This window comes from Globicephala melas, chromosome 2 (assembly GCF_963455315.2).
Source record: "Globicephala melas chromosome 2, mGloMel1.2, whole genome shotgun sequence".
NCBI classification, from domain to species: Eukaryota; Metazoa; Chordata; class Mammalia; order Artiodactyla; family Delphinidae; genus Globicephala; species Globicephala melas.
In genome coordinates this window covers 103,358,746-103,381,050 of record NC_083315.2, presented here as the reverse complement: position 1 = coordinate 103,381,050, position 22,305 = coordinate 103,358,746, and the positions used below count along the sequence as shown (strand labels likewise).

The following is a 22,305-nucleotide window of genomic DNA, read 5'->3' as shown; positions in this document are numbered from 1 at the left end:
TCTCTCCATCTGTTTGTGTCATCTTTGATTTCTTTCATCGGTGTCTTATAGTTTTCTGAGTACAGGTCTTTTACCTCCTTAGGTAGGTTTATTCCTAGGTATTTTATTCTTTTTGTTGCAATGGTGAATGGGATTGTTTCATTAATTTCTCTTTCTGATCTTTTGTTGTTAGTGTGTAGGAATGCAAGAGATTTCTGTGCATTAATTTTGTATCCTGCAACTTTACCAAATTCATTGATTAGCTCTGATAGTTTTCTGGTGGCATCTTTAGGATTCTCTATGTGTAGTGTCATGTCATCTGCAAACAGTGACAGTTTTACTTCTTCTTTTCCAATTTGTATTCCTTTTTTTCTTCTCTGATTGCCATGGCTAGGACTTCCAAAACTGTGTTGAATAATACTGGTGAGAGTGGACATCCTTGTCGTGTTCCTGATGTTAGAGGAAATGCTTTCAGTTTTTCACCATTGAGAACAATGTTTGCTGTGGGTTTGTCGTATGTGGCCTTTATTATGTTGAGGTAGGTTCCCTCTATGCCCACTTTCTGGAGAGTTTTTGTCATAAATTCGTGTTGAATTTTGTCAAACACTTTTTCTGCATCTATTGAGATGATCATGTGGTTTTTATTCTTCAATTTATTAATATGGTGTATCACATTGATTGATTTGCGTATATTGAAGAATCCTTGCATCCCTGGGATAAATCCCACTTGATCATGGTGTATGATCCTTTAATTTGTTGTTGGATTCTGTTTGCTAGTATTTTTTTGAGGATTTTTGCATCTGTGTTCATCAGTGATATGGGTCTGTAATTTTCTTTTTTTGTACTATCTTTGTCTGGTTTTTGTATGAGGGTGATGGTGGCCTCATAGAATGAGTTTGGGAGTGTTCCTTCCTCTGCAATTTTTTTTTTTTTTTAATTTGGCTGCATTGGGTCTTCATTGCTGCGTGCACGCTTTCTCTAGTTGCGGTGAGCAGGGGCTATTCTTCGTTGTGGTGAGTGGGCTTCTCATTGCGGTGGCTTCTCTTGTTGCAGTGCATTGGCTCTAGGCACACGGGCTTCAGTACTTGTGGCTCGCGGGCTCTAGAGCACAGGCTCAGCAGTTGTGGCACACGGGCTTAGTTGCTCCATGGCATGTGGGATCTTCCCGGACCAAGGCTCGAACCCATGTCCCCTGCATTGGCAGGCAGATTTTTAACCACTGTGCCACCAGGGAAGTCTCCTCTGCAATTTTTTGGAAGAGTTTGAGAAGGATGGGTGTTAGCTCTTCTCTAAATGTTTGAGAGAATTCCCCTGTGAAGCCATCTGTTCCTGGACTTTTGTTTGTTGGAAGATTTTTAATCACAGTTTCAATTTCATTACTTGTGATTAGTCTGTTCATATTTTCTATTTCTTCCTGGTTCAGTCTTGGAAGGTTATACCTTTCTAAGAATTTGTCCATTTCTTCCAGGTTGTCCATTTTATTGGCATAGCATTGCTTGTAGTAGTCTCTTAGGATGCTTTGTATTCCTGAAATGTCTGTTGTAACTTCTCCTTTTTCATTTCTAATTTTATTGATTTGTGTCCTCTCCCCCTTTCTTCTTGATGAGTCTGGCTAAAGGTTTATCAATTTTATTTATCTTCTCAAAGAACCAGCTTTTAGTTTTATTGATCTTTGCTATTGTTTTCTTTGTTTCATTTATTTCTTCTCTGATCTGTATGATTTCTTTTCTTCTACTAACTTTGGGCTTTGTTTGTTCTTCTATCTCTACTTCTTTTAGGTGTAAGTTTAGATTGTTTATCTGAGATTTTACTTGTTTCTTGAGGTAGGCTTGTATTGCTATAAACTTCCCTCTTAGAACTGCTTTTGCTGCATCCCATAGGTTTTGGATCATCGTATTTTCATTGTCATTTGTCTCTAGGTATTTTTTGATTTCCCCTTTGATTTCTTCAGTGATCTCTTGGTTATTTAGTAATGTATTATTTAGCCTCCATGTGTTTGTGTTTTTTACGTTTTTTCCCTGTAATTGATTTCTAATCTCATAGCGTTGTGGTCAGGAAAGATGCTCGATATGATTTCAGTTTTCTTAAATTTACCGAGGCTTGATTTGTGACCCAAGATGTGATCTATCCTGGAGAATGTTCTGTGTGCACTTGAGAAGAAAGTATAATCTGCTGTTTTTGGATGGAATGTCCTATAAATATCAATTAAATCTATCTGGTCTATTGTGTCATTTAAAGCTTGTGTTTCCTTATTAATTTTCTGTCTGGATTATCTGTTCATTGGTGTAAGTGAGGTGTTAAAGTCCCCCACTATTATTGTGTTACTCTCGATTTCCTCTTTTATAGCTGTTAGCATTTGCCTTATGTATTGAGGTGCTCCTATGTTGGGTACGTATATATTTATAATTGTTATATCTTCTTCTTGGATTGATCCTTTGATCATTATGTAGTGTCCTTCCTTGTCTCTTGTAACATTCTGTATTTTAAAGTCTATTTTATCTGATATGAGTATTGCTACTCCAGCTTTCTTTTGACTTCCATTTGCATGGAATATCTTTTTCCATCCCCTCACTTTCAGTCTGTATGTGTCCCTAGGTCTGAAGTGGGTCTCTTGTAGACAGCATATATATGGGTCTTGTTTCTGTATCCATTCAGCAAGCCTGTGCCTTTTGGTTGGAGCATTTAATCCATTCACGTTTTAGGTAATTATCGATATATATGTTCCTATTACCATTTTCTTAATTGTTATGGGTTTGTTTCTGTAGGTCCTTTTCTTCTCTTGTGTTTCCCACTTAGAGAAGTTCCTTTAGCATTTGTTATAGAGCTGGTCTGGCAGTGCTGAATTCTCTGGCTTTTGCTTGTCTGTAAAGCTTTTGATTTCTCCATCGAATCTGAAAGAGATCCTTGCTGGGTAGAGTAATCTTGGTTGTAGGTTCTTCCCTTTCATCACTTTAAATATATTGTGCCACTCCCTTCTTTCTTATAGAGTTTCTGCTGAGAAATCAGCTGTTAACCTTATGGGAGTTCCCTTGTATGTTATTTGTCATTTTTCCCTTGTTGCTTTCAGTAATTTTTCTTTGTCTTTAATCTTTGTCAGTTTGATTACTATGTGTCTCGGCGTGTTTCTCCTTGGGTTTATCCTGCCTGGGATTCTCTGCACTTCCTGGACTTGGGTGGCTATTTCCCTTCCCATGTTAGGGAAGTTTACGACTATAATCTCTTCAAATATTTCCTTGGGTCCTTTCTCTCTCTCTTCTCCTTCTGGGACCCCTATAATGCGAATGTTGTTGTGTTTAATATTGTTCCAGAGGTCTCTTAGGCTGTCTTCATTTCTTTTCATTCTTTTTTCTTTATTCTGTTCCACGGCAGTGAATTCCACCATTCTGTCATCCAGGTCACTTACCCGTTCTTCTGCCTCAGTTATTCTGCTATTGATTCCTTCTAGTATATTTTTCATTTCAGTTATTGTATTGTTCATGTCTGTTTGTTTGTTATTTAATTCTTCTAGGTGTTTGTTCTTTAATTTTTCCAGGTCTTTGTTAAGCATATCTTGCGTCTTCTCGATCTTTGCCTCTGTTCTTTTTCCGAGGTCCTGGGTCATCTTCACTATCATTATTCTGAATTCTTTTTCTGGAAGGTTGCCTATCTCCACTTCATTTAGTTGTTTTTCTGGGGTTTTATCTTGTTCCTTCATCTGGTACAAAGTCCTCTGCCTTTTCATTTTGTCTGTCTTTCTGTGAATGTGGTTTTCCTTCCACAGGCTGCAGAACTGTAGTCTAATTTATTTATTTGTTTGTTTGTTTGTTTATTTATTTTTGGCTGTGTTGGCTCTTTGTTGCTGCACACGGACTTTCTCTAGTTGAGGTGAGCAGGGGCTACTCTTTGTTGTGGTGCGCGGGCTTCTCACTGCAGTAGCTTCTCTTATTGCGGAGCATGGGCTCTAGGTGCATGGGCTTCAGTAGTTGTGGCATGGGGGCTCAGTAGTTGTGGTACACGAGCTTAGGTGCTCCGCAGCATGTGGGATTTTCCCAGACGAGGGCTCGATCCCGTGTCCCCTGCATTGGCAGGAGGGTTCTTAACCACTGCGCCACCAGGGAAGACCCAGCATCACTTTTAAGTAAATGTAATGTGAATATTCTTTGGGCTCCAGTACACAGCTGTGCTCTGAGTGACATTCCTCCCCCTGTAGAAATTCTAGAGGCTGCTAAGGGGGAGGAGACATCTGATTCTGGTTTTCTAGGTAGCGGCTTCCTAGAATCAGGGCAAGGCATTCCTCTCCTTCCCATCCCGTAGTGCTCAGTTTTGGTTAGCATAATTCAATTTTTTTTCCCACTTTTATCTTTATCATTTTAATTGGTCAAAATGAAGATTGTTGATGGGGAGAGCTCAAGTTTTATAAAACGAGAACTCTTGTCCCAGTGCCAGCCCTCACCATCTACTACGGCAGCTCCATGGAAGGACACGTTATCCAACAATCAGTGGAGACAGGAAGTAGTCAGACCCTCGAAAAGGGCTGTTGGTGTTGCACCTCCCACCCTCCACCTAGGGTGATGGGGAGGGGCACATACTGTGGAAATGTCAGAACGAAAGCAGGAGAACCGAAGTGCTCACTCGTCTCCACTGCGGTGTTTTCTAAGAACCTTAGTGGAACTTTGACACTCCTCATTCCTGAGAAGATGGAATCTTTTCAGTTCATCCACCGCCCTTTTCCCTGTGGCAGCAGCCATTCCTCGTTCTGAGAACTGCCTAGCTATCTCCCCATCACCCTTTCGGCACCTTAAAGACCAAAGCCAAAACCTTGTTTTTCTCCCATATTGGTTGTTTTTCTAACCCCTCGAACTAGTTTTATAAGCTTCTATTGCCCTCTTCTCATCTGGCTTTAAAATGCCCTACAGATGACTCTTCTGATAAATTCCTGCCAGGCAAGGAGTTTACTATTACCTTTCAGCACTATCAGCAATCCCATCTCACGTTCAGTGTGGCAGATGAAGGGTCCGTTGACAGGGTGACTGTGTCCTGAGTCCTGGGATGCTACCAGGAGGCCCTTTTAGTCTCCACTGACCCAACATCCATGCACAGCACACATGGGGACAGGTTGAGGACAGAGGAGGGCTGAAAGGTGTCCTCTCATTCCAAGCCTAGGACTTTAAATAAAAATACCAAAAAAAGGAAAAGCCTTTAAGAACTGGTGGCACCTGGGATCTCATTTTTCTGTCTCTCTTTGCCTGATGTTTAGATCACAAACTTGAACGTGAGGGTTTGTTTCTTTTAGCTTCACTTCTATATGCAGCCCTGTTCTATTGGGATAGAGTTAGCACTAGGGGAAAGAAGGCCTGTTGGAGACATAAATGTGCCTCCTTCCCATCGGAATCTAGCTGTAGCCCCAGGCCCTCCGATTTTGTACTTCAGTCTCACCGCTTGGCTGTTCTTTTGATCCTCCTGGGCCCTTCCCTCTCTCATTACTCATCTCACGCAGCAACTTTTTAGTTTGAAAAGGGGCAGCATATTCTACGTCCCGAAAGAATGAAATATTACTGCTTTTAGGATGTGAATATTCTCTTCTCTTCCCCTTTGACTGAATTTTGGTTTAGAAGTGAAAGTTTCAGGACTGGATTGAGGTTGAGTTGTAGTTGAGATCCGAAAGTCAGTTTTTGAAATTCGAGCATAAAATCGTATACTCTGCATCTTACTCAGCCCAGAACTTGTTCCAAACCACTGGAGAGAGGGCATTCTTTTTTTTTGGCCATGCCGTGCAGCATGCAGGATCTTAGTTCCCTGACCAGGGATCGAACCCGAGCCCCCTGCAGTGGAAGCTCAGAGTCCTAACCACTGGACTGCCAGGGAGGTCCCCAAACCACTAAAGAGAGATGGTGGGAGTTTGAAGTGTTCTCAGAACACTGTCAAATCCAACTGGCCTCAGCTGGCCCCCAGCTCTGTATTTCGACCTGGATCTATTTAGTCTCTGCTTCTTCCCCCAGGCCCTCATTAGTTTGGCAGGGTGGGGCACGTAGAGGGAGCTTTCAAAACACCTATCCCTGGATGCATAAGAAGTGAACAAAGGAAAGCTTAGGAAGGAACATGTCAGGAGCTGCCTCCACACTTCTGCTCCTCCCCCGCCCGACACACACATCCTAGTAGCCAACATTCAGTCCCTGGGGCCAGCGTCACCTCTCAGGAGCAGACCATCCCCTTGCACACAGAACAGAAGTGGATTAGTGGAAAGAGCCCTTGGATTAAGCAACAGGAGACCGACTTCTAGATCCAGTTTTACCTACCTTACCAGCCTTAAGTAAGGCCTTTGTCACCACCTTTGCTGGACTACGTTCAGCCCAGTCAGTTCAATCTGCACCACCACTTAATACTGTGTGGACTTCGGCGACACACTTGGTATCTCTGAGACTCAGTTTCCTCCTCTGTAAAATGGGAGAAGTGGTATCTGACTCTATAGGCTTGTCCTGAGGATTAAATGATGCATGTAAAGTACCCGACCAAGTTCCTGGTCTCTACGTGTCCAGTGTCTGCTCCTCTTTCCCCTACTTCTAAGGAGAATTATTGCTAGACACACCTGCCTGGAGGGGATTAGCGCATCCCCCAGGCACTGCATCAGATCAAAGGTAAGAGCACCCCTGCAGGTGCTGGTCCTGCCAACTGTACTGACTGTACCATCTCCCCTGGTACCCTTGGTGCCTCTTGCAGGGAACATCATTGGCTCCGGAATCTTCGTCTCACCCAAAGGTGTGCTGGAGAATGCCGGCTCCGTGGGCCTCGCCCTCATCGTGTGGATCATAACAGGCCTCATCACAGCTGTGGGAGCCCTGTGCTATGCTGAGCTCGGGGTCACCATCCCCAAATCTGGAGGTGACTACTCCTACGTCAAGGACATCTTCGGAGGACTGGCTGGGTAAGAGGATGTGCAGGGGACCGAGCGGTCCCAGAAGCCAAGGCCAGGGCTTTCCAGCATGCCGAAGAGCGCTAGAGCTTGGGATTCCTCTTTTGCCTCTAAGTCACGGTTGCCAGTTCAGCCTGTGTCCCCTTGATGCCCCTGAGAGTGGCAGAGGAACCAGGCTGTCGTTTTAATCTCTGTTTAGGGTTTTTTGTTTTCTGTTTTTCTTTTTTTTGCTGCGCCATGAAGCTTGTGGGATCTTAGTTCCCAGACCAGGGATCGAACCTGGGCCCTTGGCAGTGAAAGCATGGAGTCCTAACCACTGGACTGCCAGGGAATTCCCTTAATCTCTGTTGACCTTAGTGGGCAAGATTCTATGAGTGAGAACAAGTAGAACTAAGTGACAACTCTGACTGGAGATGCGCGGGGAAAGCGCGTCACAAAAACAAAGCCCTTTTATCCTGACAGATGAGAGTGACCACTAAGGTACGGGGTACTTTTCACGTTACCAAGGATAACGGTATCCCTGATTCCAGACCCTGATCTTGAATATCCTCAGCCCTTGCAGCCCTGTTACTGAAGAGCTCAAACCTCACCAAGGGGCCCAAGGGCGTGGAGGACAAACCCCCAGCCGATGCCTCCCCTTGGCATTTGCTTAAGTGGCCACGCCTTTAGCATGCCCTGACTGTGAAGATTCCGGGGTTGCAAATTTTCTTTTCCACCAGTGGATGCTGGGGGCTAGAGTGGTAGAGAAGAGATGATGAAATGATGAAAGGAGCAGGGAGAGAGAAAGAACACCAAGACGAGTCAGTACTAGTTGAAACAGCTCATCGTTAAACCAATTTACCGTCCTTGCAGAGGGCTAGGTGTCTCCTTTGAGCAGTGGCTGGGTTCCTTAGCATCCCTGAAAACAAAAAGGAACCGCACCCCTTTAGCCCACCTGCCTCTCCTAACACTGCCCGGTGACTTGCTCGGGCTTCCCTGATGGCTTCTGAATCCCTGCCCTGCCAGGCGATGGGAGCGGGGGTCTTTTTTGATGTCTTGGCTCAAGTGCTGTCCCATTCCCCCACCAGGTTCCTGAGGCTATGGATTGCTGTGCTGGTGATCTACCCCACCAACCAGGCTGTCATCGCCCTCACCTTCTCCAACTATGTGCTGCAGCCGCTCTTCCCCACCTGCTTCCCCCCAGAGTCTGGCCTTCGCCTCCTGGCTGCCATCTGCTTATGTAAGTGCCACCTGGGCCTTGCTCCCGGGATGGCGTCTTCTAGCCTTCCTCATCTCTGGTTCTCCTTCCTCTCCCTCTTTCTTTCCTCCCCACCTTTTTTTTCTTCCTTGTTACTTTTCAGTTTCCAATTTGCATGCTGTGGACAAATGGATTCCACATAATAATTATCCGGTGTTTAAAAAAAAAAAAAGAAGAAACTTAAGTGTTTTTTTTTTAAGAAGATGTTGGGGGTAGGAGTTTATTAATTTACTTATTTATTTTTGCTGTGTTGGGTCTTCGTTTCTGTGCGAGGGCTTTCTCTAGTTGCGGCGAGCGGGGACCACTCTTCATCACGGTGCGCGGGCCTCTCACTGTTGCGGCCTCTCCTGTTGCGGAGCACAGGCTCCAGACGCGCAGGCTCAGTAATTGTGGCTCACGGGCCCAGTTGCTCCGCAGCATGTGGGGTCTTCCCGGACCAGGGCTCGAACCTGTGTCCCCTGCATTAGCAGGCAGATTCTCAACCACTGCGCCACCAGAGAAGCCCCAAAACTTAAGTATCGATAGCTGTTCACAGGCACAGTAATTTTCACTGGGAGGGTTCTTTACATCATATAAAGTAGTTTCACTTGTATCATCTGACCCGAGCCTCACAACAAATCCATAAGGCAAGCTGGGCCAGTCTTACAATTTTCCTAGAGCAGAAAAGGAAACGGAGCCAGGAAAGTGAATTAGCCAAGGTGATTCCTTCTCTTTCCAGCGCACACACCACGCTGGAGACTCCCTACCTCTCATGGGAAGACTTTTCTGGCCTCTCAACCTGCCAGCTCACATCTTAAAACTCTCTGGGAGGGCTTCCCTGGTGGCGCAGTGGTTGAGAGTCCGCCTGCCGATGCAGGGGACGCAGGTTCGTGCCCCGGTCCGGGAAGATCCCACATGCCGCGGAGCGGCTGGACCCGTGAGCCATGGCCGCTGAGCCTGCGCATCCGGAGCCTGTGCTCTGCAACGGGAGAGGCCACAACAGTGAGAGGCCCGCATACCGCAAAAAAAAAAACAAAAAACAAAAAAACAAAAACAAAAACAAAACCTCTCTGGGAGGAGAGTGTAAAGGTGTGAGTTGGGAGAACACAAATAGCAGCATGTCCATGGTCCCCGCCCTTGATGAGTTTTCTGTCTAACTAGGCAGAAAAGCCATATAGACAGATTTCATGGTTAGGATTCAATTGCAGTAAAAATTCCGAAAAGGGGAAGAGATCTCTGTGAGCTGGAATAGGTTAGAGAGGCTTTATGGAGAAGTTTGGCAACCTGTATTTCTAGGAAGTCTCAACACTTAATCTCTGATAATCAGGGATCTCAATGGATTGGGGTATGTTGTACCTTTTAGCCAAAAACTAATTTCTAAAGTAAATATTTGGACTTTTTCAGAGGCTCCACTTCTAGAGTCAGCTCAGTCCCTGCCTTCCCACACCTTCCAAACACACATCCACCTGGCTGAGGGCAGTGACCATCCTGGTCACACTCTGTCCCAGGTCTTGACACTTCCTTCTGTTCTGCTGGGGGGAAGGGGAGGGAGGGGTCACTCGCCCACCCAGGAGCCGGGGTGGGACCTGAGGGGTGTGTGCCCTCATTGGCAGTGGTGTGCAGCCCCGGGATAGACCCCATCATCTAGGCAAGTGGCACTGTGGAGCCAACATACTTGTACGGAGCGTACTCCTTGTGCCGGTTGGGCCTGCTCGTGGATCTGGAGGCAGAGGGATGTGGGCTCCAGAACCGGGCTTCCCGAGCCTGCATCTCTGCACCACTTTCTAAGTGCAGCCAGTGCTTGGCCAGGTCACCGGCCCACCTCTCGTGAGATGAGGCTGAGATCTCGCGTGTGCTGTACGTGCCGTGGCAAGGATTGCCCAAGACAAGAGTATTCTTAGCACAGCATTGGGCACCTCGTGATCCTGTCGTGTAGTCACCGAGGGTAGTCACGAGGATAGTCACTTGGTCCTTGCTTGCTGGCTGGATCTGGAGCTGCAGGAGGTGAGAGGAGGGGGAAGGGGGCATGGGAATGCAGGAGGAGTGGCTGTTTCTGCCATCAGATAGGTTAATGGGGGTGGGAAGGGGGACCACAGAGTGCAGGCCACTGCTGTTTCAGCATCTCATGCCCACAGACACAGTTTCCTTTTTCCTGCTGATGCTGCTGAAGTATCTCAGACGACAGGCCACCCTCACCCTCCAACTATAAATCAAGAACCCTGAGGCTGTTCAGTCCTCCCCTAGGAGAGAAACCAGGCCACAGGGGAGAGTTCCCCGGGCAACTAGACCCCACGGCTTCCTTTGCGTTCCCCAAACCCGCCAAGCCTAGGTAGGTGACTCCTTGCGCAAAGACCCTCTAGAGTTTTGGAAAAGATCGGATGAGAAGTGATGGTGGGAATGTCCGGATGCGGGTGGAGAGGCAGAAAGAACCTGCTGTAACTGGCTTGCCTTCTCATAGCCTGAAGGGAGTGAAGCGGGGAGGAGAGGGAGAGAGAAGGAACTGCAGATTTGGCTCCAGCTTATGCAACTGCAGCTGCCACTTTGAGTTATTCTGTTATTTAGGTCAAAGCTGATTATTCACTGCTGAGTCAGCAAAATATCCCTAGCCACCAGGCAGTAAAAAAAGAAAGTCTTTTATATTTTAATTAAATGAAAAGCCTTTCTCCCTTCTCCAGAGCAAGTATGTTAGTGGGAGGAGGGAGTTAGGAAGCAGGGGAATGAGAGGGATTAGAACTTGGTTTTGGTACCTTCCTTTTGTGATTTGCTTGGGTATTTCTCTTTTCTTTCTCTCTCTCTCTCTCTCTCTCTCTCTCTCCTCTCTCCCCTCCCCCTCCCTTCCTCCCTCCCTCCCTCCCTCCCTTCCTTCCTTCCTTCCTTCCTTCCTTCCTTTCTTATTTCATAAGTAAGTGACTATATTCTCTAAGTAAGAGTCAAGTAATATATAAAGAGAGTTGACCAGGAAAGCTTCCTCTTATCTTTACCCCTCTCCCCTGCCCGGGAGCCCTTGTAACAGTGGATAGGTATCCTAATAATTCTAAGTAAAATGCATCTCTCAGCACACACATCTGGGTATTTAGACATACATTTTGACAAGTTATTTCTGCAGCTTGCACTTTTATCCTTTAGCCACATCTTGTGGCTACTACCTGAGTTTCTAGTTACAAACAAAGTGGTCCCAGTGCCACAGAAGGAGTGCCAGGTGTTCTGGGGTCCCTCATTTGTATATCCTGCTCCCTAACTATGGGTTTTTCTTCTGTTTGTCCCCCCTGTCTTGGGGACTGGGCCACCTTTCACTCGGGCAGCTCCTAACCTCCTTCCTCTCTTTTGGGGCTGGGGTCACATCCAGCATCTGAATTAGAATCTTTTCTTCTCATTCAAGTCCCCCTCTTCCAGAATGCCTTGTACAAAAGAAGCTCCTTCTCCTTTCTTGCCCTGAGGAGAAAGGAGTACCCTGCATGCATTTCACAAGCAAAAAAAATAAAAAAAATGCTTCTTATCTTGTTTTCTATCTCTCTGCTATGATTCTGAAGAGGCTAGTTTTCCAGGGCTTCAGATTTCTCCTCCTTCCTTGAGTGATTTGGAAGGTTAAGGATTTCACTGTAGGTATTGCTTTTAACCCTGAGTTGCTTTGCAGTTCCTCTTCAGGAAGTTTCCAGATGTATGATGCATGATGATTTGGTAGATACCTGTGTGTGTTGTTTTGCAGATCTCTTACAAATTAATCCCTTGACATCAGAGTGTTCAGCAGTCCTTCCTAACTTCTAAATCCCTTACTCTCAGTTCATTTTCCTTTGAGGTTTCATATTCTCGAGGCCCAAACGTCTCATTCCCATGCACTAAGCATATCACCACAGGTACCTGGACAGTGTTGTCTTCTTGCCCTCCCCTGGTCCCCAAAGAGTGCTGTGCGTGTCTCATCAGCCTCGTAGGTATTGTTGAGAAGGAAGAAATTTTTCTCTACCCTTCTAGGTTCTTCTGGCTGGTCTAAGAATTAAATTGACATGAGACAGATTAACAAGAAAAAATCAAACAAAAGTTTAATAACAACTATACCTAGAAGAGACCCAGAAAAACTGAGTAACTCGCCAAAATAGTCAAAACCCTCACCTTAAACACCACCTTCAGCTAAAGACAAAAGAGAATGTTGGGACTTCGAAGGGAGGAAGGTAATTGACATGCAAATGAAAAGCAAATGTTTGGTAAAAACTGTTTGCTGAGCCATGTGGAGACAATGGGACAGAGAGTGGACTCTAATCTTTAATCTCCCCACCACCCAGCCCACATTTTGCCGATATCTCTGGTGATAGCACTACTCCAGGAACAGGTCCTCTATCTAAATTCTTTTTAGGCAGCTGCGGGGAGGGGCAAAATTTCTTCCTGAGTCTTTTGGGCCTCGATTGTTTTCAACTTGAACTAATCCGCATGCCAGAGACATTTTGGGGAGGCACATCTTGGTCCCCTCCAGTCTTGCCTTCGAAACTTCTTCTAGCATTGTCACAGTCAAAAAGTTGAGTTGATAGATTGCTTTATATCTCGTCGAACGAGTCTCTTCGTCCTGACAATAGGTCACTTCAGTTACTCATTTCAGGAGGTGGTGATGCAGGTGGGCCCTCAAAGTTAGGCCCACAGGGTATAAGCCACCAGGTATTTAATAAGAGGCATTTCTGTGGAGACAAAGAAAAATAGAGGTTAATGGGTGAAGCAAATTATAAACCCAGTGTCTGAGTCCTGAGAGTTGCCAGCTGAGATTTCTAGATGTTAGGCTCAAAGCATCTTTTGTGGTTTGAAATCTCTTGTGATGTCATCTGGTGTTCAGGTAAACTTCCTGAGTGGCTTACAAAGCAATAGGCACAAAGATTGTCTAAACGTGGGTTATTGTGCTGATCTTGCTTAAGTTTATATCAGGTTGTTCAGTTACGGTTTGTAGGACTTCAAGAAAAGGACAGCTTTAGTTCTCAATAATTTCAAGTCAAAAGTGAGAGAAAAATTGAAAGTGTAAGCTTGGAGAGCTGTAGCCAAATATGTGAGGAAACTAGAAGAATTCAGGGTCCAGTCCAGTTTACAGGTAGAAAAACAAAACCTCAAAGATGATTAACAGAATTAGAATCTAATATCCATAAGCGTGTATTATAGTTTCTATTGAAACATAATTTTTTCTCTCTCTCTAAAATCACCTTTATCTTTACCAAAGATGGCCAAATTAAGACTCATTTGTTTGTAAAATAAATTTAATTGTATTAAACTTGGCCTGATTATTTACATAAGTCCAGGCCTTTTAAAATATGCTTTGCTGGAACTGTTCATAAGGAATTGCCAGATTGAACTTTTTTTTTTTTTTTTTTTTTTTTTTTTTTGCGGTACGCGGGCCTCTCACTGTTGTGGCCTCTCCCGTTGCGGAGCACAGGCTCCGGACGCGCAGGCTCAGCGGCCATGGCTCACGGGCCCAGCCGCTCCGCGGCATGTGGGATCCTCCCGGACCGGGGCATGAACCCATGTCCCCTGCATCGGCAGGCGGACTCTCAACCACTGCGGCACCAGGGAAGCCCCAGATTGAACTTTTAATTGCCTCTCGAGGCCAGGAAGCCACACCGAGGACATGACATTAGATTCACCTGTAATACCTATGAATTTGGGTGAATTTTTCTCTCCTTGAGGTTCCCAAAATTATCTTGAGGTTCTTGTGCCTGCAAGGAAGGAACTTTCCTTACTCATCTGGTAAAGCTGGTGGGAACCCTGAAGGCAAGGTACCAGGTTGTTTTTCCAAGGGGCTTTATGGCTCCATGAAGTCAACCTTAGTTCTTTAAAGCTGTCTGGTCACATCTAATTCTATGTATGTCTCTCTCAAATATGACAATCCAGTCAAAGCCCTGGTAATATAACCAATATTTCTTTTTAAAAAAAAATATTTATTTATTTTGGCTGTGCTGGGTCTTAGTTGCAGCACGTGGGATCTTTGTTGCGGCATGCAGACTTCTTAGTTACAGCATGTGGACTCCTTAGTTGCAGCACGTGGATCTTAGTTGCGGCATGCATGTGGGGTCTAGTTCCCCAACCAGGAATCGAATGCAGGCCCCCTGTGTTGGGAGCTCGGAGTCTTACACACTGGAGCACCAGGGAAGTCCCATAACCAATATTTCTAATTGTATCATGTTATAAGGAGAACAGATTCGTACTGAACTTATACAAATAACTATATTGCCATGAAAATAAGAATACTCACTGAGTTTCCAAATTTTAGAGACATCAGGTAGGGAGAAAAAAGATAATTGTTTTGTCTTTGTTAAGCAGTTGTAAACTGTCATACCGGTATTTTTTTGATTGGCAAACTTATGCATGCATATCATAATTTCTAAACCATACATTTCCTCATAACATAATGCTTTTTTTCCAGTGTGGTACATGACATGTTTTTAATACATATAAACTTCTTTAGTTTTTCTGTAATAAGACAGAAGTAGGTAAACTTAGACTTCTTTAGCAGTTAATGTTTCAGTATTTTATCTCATTTGGAAGTGATCTAGACATTCAGTGAATCCCCATCATTTAACTTATCAAAACTCCAAAGTTTTAAATTACTAAAAGATTTTGAGAAACCATTTTTAAGTGGACATACCATAAAACATAATAATTATTAAAGAGTTCACCTAAAAACTGTTATCCCATTTACATTTATTTAATTTACTTGTTTCCAACAATTAATGTTTAGATTACCCATGCAAACTTCCTGAGACATTAGACAAAGTCAACCATCATACCAAGCTATTTTTCTTTTCTTTTTTTTAATTAATTAATTTATTTATTTTTGGCTGCGTTGGGTGTTCGTTGCTGCGTGTGGGCTTTCTCTAGTTGTGGCAAGCGGGGGCTACTCTTTGTTGCGGTGTGCGGGCTTCTAATTGTGGTGGCTTCCCTTGTTGCGGAGCTCAGCTCCTAAGCGTGCGGGCTTCAGTAGTTGCAGCATGTGGGCTCAGTAGTTGTGGCACGCAGGCCCTAGAGTGCATGGGCTTCAGTAGTTGTGGCATGTGGGCTCAGTAGTTGTGGCGCACAGGCTCTAGGGTGCACAGGCTTCCGTAGTTGTGGCTCGTGGGCTCTAGAGCACAGGCTTAGTAGTTGTGGCGCATGGGCTTAGTTGCTCCACAGCATGTGGGATCTTCCCAGATGAGGGATCAAACCCGTGTCCCCTGCATTGGCAGGCGGATTCTTAACCACCGCGCCACCAGAGAAGTCCCTCTGCTTAATTTTCTTTAAGCCAACTAAATGGAGCTCTTTTACAAGTTAATTTTGGCAATACCGCTTGGAGGTAGAAAATACCACACATCTATAACACATGTATATAGACATATACAAACACGCAAACAGGCACAGCGACCCCATAGTCCCATTTCAAAATTTCAGCCATGAATTGGGTACAGTTACACAAAATCCACTCAATTGGGTTTCTGGCAGATGGACCAAATCAGGGTCACCTGTTTAAATGGATTTCCAAGGCAAAAAGAAACTGCAAATCCATCAGTTAATTACCACACTGAGCTCCTACGTTGAGTGGAGGTGAGGCATTATTTATACAGTCTTGAAAGAGATTAAAGGCTAGTGAAAAGATGGGTGTACAAACAAATAATTACAATATAATGTGATGACAAAAGAATGTACCACACAGAGAAAGGTGCTTCAGAGTTGGGACAGGAGTGCTAGGGAAGGTTCCCAGATTGAGCTGAGTCTGGAAAGGTAAGTAGGCAGTCTCCAGGTGGGCATACAGTAGAGCAGCCAGGTAGAGGGAAGAGCATAGGCAAGACTTGGAGTCAAGAAAGAAATGACTCGTTGGAGAAAAGCAAGTACTTTTGTGTGGGTGAGGCCTAGGAGAGAGACGGGAGATAAGGCAAAAGAGGTGAGTACGAGCCAGATCGTAAAGGATCCTGCATATCATGCAGAGAAGAGCAGACTTCATCCAAGGAACCACCAAAGGAGTTTGTGCAGAGGAGTAACATGATTACGTTCACGTTTGAGTGAAGAAGACCGTGACACTTGAAGCAAGGAGACGAGTCAGCAGGCTAAGCATTTTTCCAGGCCAGAGAGGTGGTGGCCCAAAATAAAAACGAAGTTACAAGGTGACAAAAACAAGAAAGGATTAGAAGTAGAATCAGCCAGCCGTGTCGACTGATTGACTACTAAGAGAGAGAAATCTAGCTGATCTACAAATCAAAATTAAATAAGTTTCAAATGAAATATGTTTCTACTTAACTGTCTCCAGCATTTGTAGTGAGCAGTTAACAATGTTTTCTCTCTATTTCTGCCTTCCACGTCCTCTCCAAATCCCTGAGATGCTGAGCAGGTCTTTGGTTGGAAGTCTTCCTCAGGGTGGTTACCCCAGGATGCTGCTCAAAAGCCTGCTCTGGAACAGAAGGGGATTGGGACCCCGGGGAAGCCTTATATAAATGAGAATCACAGCACTTTGTTCATTCAGCGAACATTTATCAAGGGCCATGATGTGCCCGTTACTGTTCTTGGCCCTGAGAATTGGGGCATGAGATAGCTGGAATTTTTTCGGCCTGGGCTTGAAAAGTAATGAGTAGGAACTAAAGGGGGCTCCCCCAGGTAGCACAGCATGCTGTGTCCTGTCTCCCCTGCTTTCCCTGTGTCTTCCGTTTTTCTCTTCTCCCCCACCCCAGCTCAGGAGCCATGTTTAGCTAATGCTGAAGAATTACTCAGCTCTTGGAAATCGCTGAGCTGGGTGTTCGGGCTTCTTGGCTGAACTAAGTACTGGATGGTGATTCAGCAGAAACTTGAGGTCCAACAACTGGCAGAGAGGGATCAGGATAAGAAGGAAGGGTAAGAGGGAGCCAGGAAGGGAAAGGGGTGGAGCAGCATGGGCAGGCGCTTAGCTGGAAGTGTCCAGGTCGAGCTGTATGAATCAGGATGTCCAGAAGCTGCAGAGCATCTGTGCACCCCTCCTCCGCTGCTTGTTTGTCCTTGGAGGAGAGAGGCCCTTCCAAAGCTTCAGCACATCTCTCCTTAGAGGCGCTTCTTAGATTTCTAAAATATTGCCAGTGCTTCAAGATGAAAAGGGCTGGAGAAGGGAAAACTTGCTGTAGTGTGGTAGGTAAGATCTGTTTCAAAGCCCCACTGTGTACCATACAGGAGCTGGAATCAGGGCTTAGTTTATAGGGAAGAGCTGCTTTGACTTTGCTGTTGCTTTGTTTTGATTTTCTTGTCTTTCACCAGTCAAGTTATTTACTCATGCAATAATACCAGCCTTTGTTGTGGGTAGGCAGAAACTTGAGACTTTATAACTCGGCTCCTGGTCCCATGTGAAAAATGTCTCCCAGGCTCTCAGAGGTCTATGAGGAGGAAAGATAGCTCAGGCTGGCCTGTGTGGGCAGAACTGGAACCTTATCCAAGTCTCAGGATTGTGTGCCTTAGAACTCAGATGGGGCTCCGGTGTTTTCTTTGCCTATCAGTGCCTTCTGGCAGCCGGCAATGGTTACCTCCTAGATCTGGAACCGGCTGAGGTTAGGCAGGCTAAGGGAAGCAGCTTTTCCACAATTAGAAACACGTGCCCAGTTCCTTCTAAGGAGCCGGCTCCAGCCTATCACAGAGCCAAGTGCTGCCACACCCGCCAAGGCAGGCGGCGAGCTCACCCGCTGCTGGGTGAGGACTGGTCGGAGGGGCATCATCTCGCCCCTTTTGCTCCAGGTCTAGAGGGAGGGAGTCAGGGGGAGCTGGCCAGAGCAAGGCAGAGGGCGGAGAAGTGCATGCCCCAGCAAAAGGGGAGACTAATAAACCAGCGCTTCTGGCTGGCCCGTGACCCATGTGAAATTTATGGCTGCTTCAGAGGGCTGGGGAAAACTCCATCCCGGAAAGGTGCTTATTTTGAAGCTCTGGAGGGGAACAGGGTGTTCTGATTTCTACCAACTGGCGTCACTAGCTTCCCTTTCAGAAGCTATCTGCTTTAATACATTCCATCTTTCTGTTTTCTGTCCTGGCCTTCTCTCTCTGTTATGCTCCTCTCAAGCTCGCTCTCTCTCACTCGTAATGGTGTGTATTATTCCTCCTTTTCCTTCCTCCCCCGTGTTGTCTCTCATGCTCACTCTTTTCCTCTCCTCTTCACCATCTGTCTTTATGGACTTTGGCAAGTCTGGGCATTTTGACTGCCTGTTTTCTCTTATCTGAAAAGACAAAGAAAGCCCTGGTTCTGGAAATGCTAAAGGAAAACAAGCCTTTCCAATCTGCCTCCAGTTTACTTCTAGGAATGAGCCAGCAATACCAAGAAATCCGAATGGAGTTCCTGGAGTTGGAGGGAAATCTGATGGTGACATTGAAAAGGGACCAGAGGAGGGGACACAAGGCAGAAAAGCAAGTCTGTTTGTGGGAAATAATTTTCCAAAACCCTGGGGGCGATGAGCACAGCGCTCCCGGATCCTGAGGGGCAGCCATCCTAGTCTTCCCCTTTTTCACACTGGCATCTTACTTCCTGCTGCCCAGAAAGCAATCTGGCCAGCATCTTCAGGTGACAGACTCAGAGCCCCTAGTGGCACTGTCAGCAGTGACCATAGGTACCACTGACAGGAGCAAGGGAGAGAGAGGATGTGGGAATGAGAGAAGGGAAAGAAGGGTGATGTGCATATGATACAAGAAAGGCTGGTGTAGTGGCAGTATAAGCAACTGGGAATTGGTGGGGGGGGGCAGGGGGCCCAAGGGGGGCAGTCCTGTCTTTGACACAAATAGCAGGGGTCTTACTTCACTCACATATAAGATGAGATTCTGGGTCTCTCTGACTGCCCATGAGGCTGGAAATGTGCCTCTGGGTAGTAGGGTGCAGACCTCTCCCTCCAGTACCAAGAGCTGTCTGCAAATGAGCCCCAACCAGGTCATTCTAATCAGCACTTATAACAATCAGTTCTTATAACTGATTGTTCTTATAATAATCAGTCCAGCCCCCTGGGCTTCCCTGGTGGTGCAGTGGTTAAAAATCCGCCTGCCAATGGGTTTGAGCCCTGGTCCGGGAAGATCCCACATGCTGCAGAGCAACTAAGCCCGTGCACTACAACTACTGAGCCTGCGCTCTAGAGCCTGTGAGCCACAACGTCTGAGCCTGCATGCCACAACTACTGAAGCCCCTGCTCCTAGAGCCCATGCTCCGCAACGAGAAGCCACCACAATGAGAAGCCCGCGCACTGCAACAAAGAGTAGCCCCTGCTCGTTGCAACTAGAGAAAGCCCGTGCCCAGCAACAAAGACCCAACACAACCAAAAATAAATAAATAAAAATCCAGCCCCCTATCCAAATGGCCCCTTCCTGACTTTCACCCATCAGACCAGACCAGTATGGTTCATGGAGCAGAAGCTGGCTTGGCATAAAGAATGAGTTTGGTTTGGGGACCCGTGTGGGAAAGTGTTCGTTGGCCCTCTGATGAAGACACAAAACGACCCTTTGCCAGCCCAACTCAGCCAAAGTCTTGTGTCCAGAAGCAAGGGAGGACCTGAAGACGGTCATCCAGTGGTCACTGAGGGATAGCCTGTGCTTTGTGAGCTCTCTCGGGGGAAGGAGAAGAAGCCATGATATGTACCCTGCCCCCAACTTTGTCTAGCATCACCGGCACTTGCCCTCCCCACTTCATGGGGCTGTCCCACGATGTAAAAACCCTGATATTTACTCCCTAGGGAAGAACAATGGCTCCTGTGCACACTTGGTATTTTCTGACTAGATTTGTTCATCTATCCATCCTCTATTCAGTAAGCGTTAGCACCTACTGTGTGCCAGGCAGATACAAGACCTCAAGATCACCCTGGCCAGCAGAGTGTTGTTAATGGCTGTGTGCACTATTGGCTGCAGAAGAATAGGGAAGTTTCATTCTTCTCTGGGCCCGACGGGTAGAGCAGGCGCAGCAACAACAGCATTCCTTGCTTTCTGTAGGGCATTCCGTCCTGCTGAATGGGTGGTGCAACTTTCTCGTGGAGACCAAGGCACAGGGACAAGCTTGAACATCTGGGCTCCTGGTTCAGTGGCTCGGGCTTATGCTTACCAGCCCCATGGTCCCCTAATCCACCTTTGTGCCCACACTTTCAGACAGTTTGGGTTGAAGGACCCCAGAGCAGGTAATTTGTGGATGAGTACCCTCCTGAGAAAAAGGCTGAAACAGATAAGAAATTGAAGCAAAGGGTCAGGGATGGAGGAGGAAGCAAGAAGGGAGAAGCAATGCAACGGTGCAAGATAGGTCCTGATGTGTGATACGGCGTCTCTGAGACCCTCCAAACCGCCCCCTTTACCATCCACTCTGCTTTGCTGCCAGTCGTCAGCATTATCCTGAGCAAGTCGTGGATAATGAACTAGAACTAGTTCATTTTCGAAAAGAAACTAGTTCTTTTCGAGTTCTAGTTTCTTAGCATATGAACAATAAAAATAACCACTTAACATTTTATACAGCCTTACACAGGTTACAGAGCATCCTCGTGGGATTAAAATGGACCACACTTCCATTTTACAGAGAGGAAGGGGAGGTTCAAAGAGTTTTACTGGCTTGTCCAGAGAGTAAGTGACCATGCCAGGAAGGGCATCATGGCCATTGGGTTCTTCAAGTTCTAAGTTGTCTGATTCTTAGTCCGCCCAGGCTGCCAGGTCCCTCCGAGGGAGCCATCTCTGCTTCCATCCTTCCGATTTGCTCAACCCCACCTGCGCCGTTACCACTTCACTCCGTATACAAGCTGCTCTGAGCTCTACTTGCTTGCTGTGCACTTGAAAAAGGCACCAGAAACCCACGTGGTCCTCCACCCGCCAGGTGTTGCTGGGTAGAGGTGAGGGAAAGAGTGATAAAGTCACAGCCCTGGTTCTGTGAAGGTTGTAGGGACTTAAGACCAACCCCACAATCCCCTAATCCATCCTTAAAATTTTCTGAAGAAGATTTATTTATTTATGCTAATGACTCACTGATGTTCTGTTTCAAAATGGACTAGAGACTGATTTTCAATTGCCTCTTTTACCGATAGTCTTTAATGTATTAATTTAAGGTAAAATTTCCCCCCAAATGTTGTTTCTATTCTTCCCTTCCAATACTCATAATCCTTGGAGCTCGTGTGCCTCACCTCTCCCACTCCGTGGGGTGAACTCCACCTGGGGAAGCCGCAGAGCGCTGGGCGTCATCCACGACAAGATTGCACACAGTGGGGCCACTCTTTACCCTCTGCTGGGAGGAATGAACTCAGACTCTGGACTCTGCTTTGTTCATCTCTTTGCTTTCCATCATGATATCTTTTTATGACCTTTGATTGTAGCCTCTGGTCTGTAAAGTTAGGAGACCAACAAAACTCTGGGGGCAGAGAACAAAGGACTCGTGTCTGTGAACATTGCGGCACTCCACCTGCCTCACAAAAGGTTGGGCCTTTTGTAACTCTTGGGCCTCTGGGTGTCTGTGCATCTGGGTTGCATACGTGCGCCTGAAGTTGTATGGCCTATGGAGGAGACAGGAGGAGAAGCTGGGATTAGTTGAAGGAGGGGTATGGGGAGTCTTTTGCCCTGAATTTTTCGGAGAGGAAAGGCACAGCTACAGTTACCCTAGGGCATGCCTGTTTACTACTGTATTGAGTTACCGAGGGGAGGAAGAGGAGGCACTGACTCTCTAGCCATAGGATCTGGGTGTGTGGAAGAGCTGGGATGCTGTCATGTGGTGCATGTGATGTGGAAATTCGCCAACCAGGTCAGCACATTGGTGACCTCACTTTCGCTGCCTGCTCTTAGAGCTCCTCCCTCCTTCCCTCCACTTGGTGTCCTGCAAGGCCTGTGACACACACTCCTTTGAGGTCCCGGTGTGTGCTCCCTGGTTGCCATTTTTTTCTTTTTTAATAAATTTATTTTATTTATTTACTTATTTTTGGCTGCATTAGGTCTTCGTTGCTGCGCGTGGGCTTTCTCTAGTTGCAGCGAGCGGGGGCTACTCTTGGTTGTGGTGCGCGAGCTTCTCATTGCGGTGGCTTCTCTTGTTGCGGAGCACAGGCTCTAGGCGTGCGGGCTTCAGTAGTTGTGGCACGTGGACTCAGTAGTTGTGGCACACGGGCTTAGTTGCTTTGCGGCATGTGGGATCTTCCTGGACCAGGGCTCGCACCCATGTACCCTGCATTGGCAGGCAGATTCTCAATCACTGCGCCACCAGGGAAGTCCCTGCCTGGTTGCTTTTAAAAAACTTTCCTCTTGAAGGGTATGCCCCCTGCTTTCTGGTCTTTCTGTGTGGTGTCTG

At 46.3% G+C, this 22,305-nt stretch overlaps 1 protein-coding gene across 1 annotated transcript in view; it reads left to right on the top strand.

Annotated features, from left to right (window-relative positions):
- Window positions 1-22,305, top strand: part of SLC7A8 (solute carrier family 7 member 8) — a 56,245-nt gene that overhangs the window by 15,192 nt on the left and 18,748 nt on the right. The window contains exons 2-3 of the mRNA XM_030854553.2: window positions 6,676-6,880; window positions 7,936-8,087. Of these exons, the coding sequence (XP_030710413.1) occupies window positions 6,676-6,880; window positions 7,936-8,087 (357 nt within the window). The remainder of the gene's footprint in view (window positions 1-6,675; window positions 6,881-7,935; window positions 8,088-22,305) is intronic.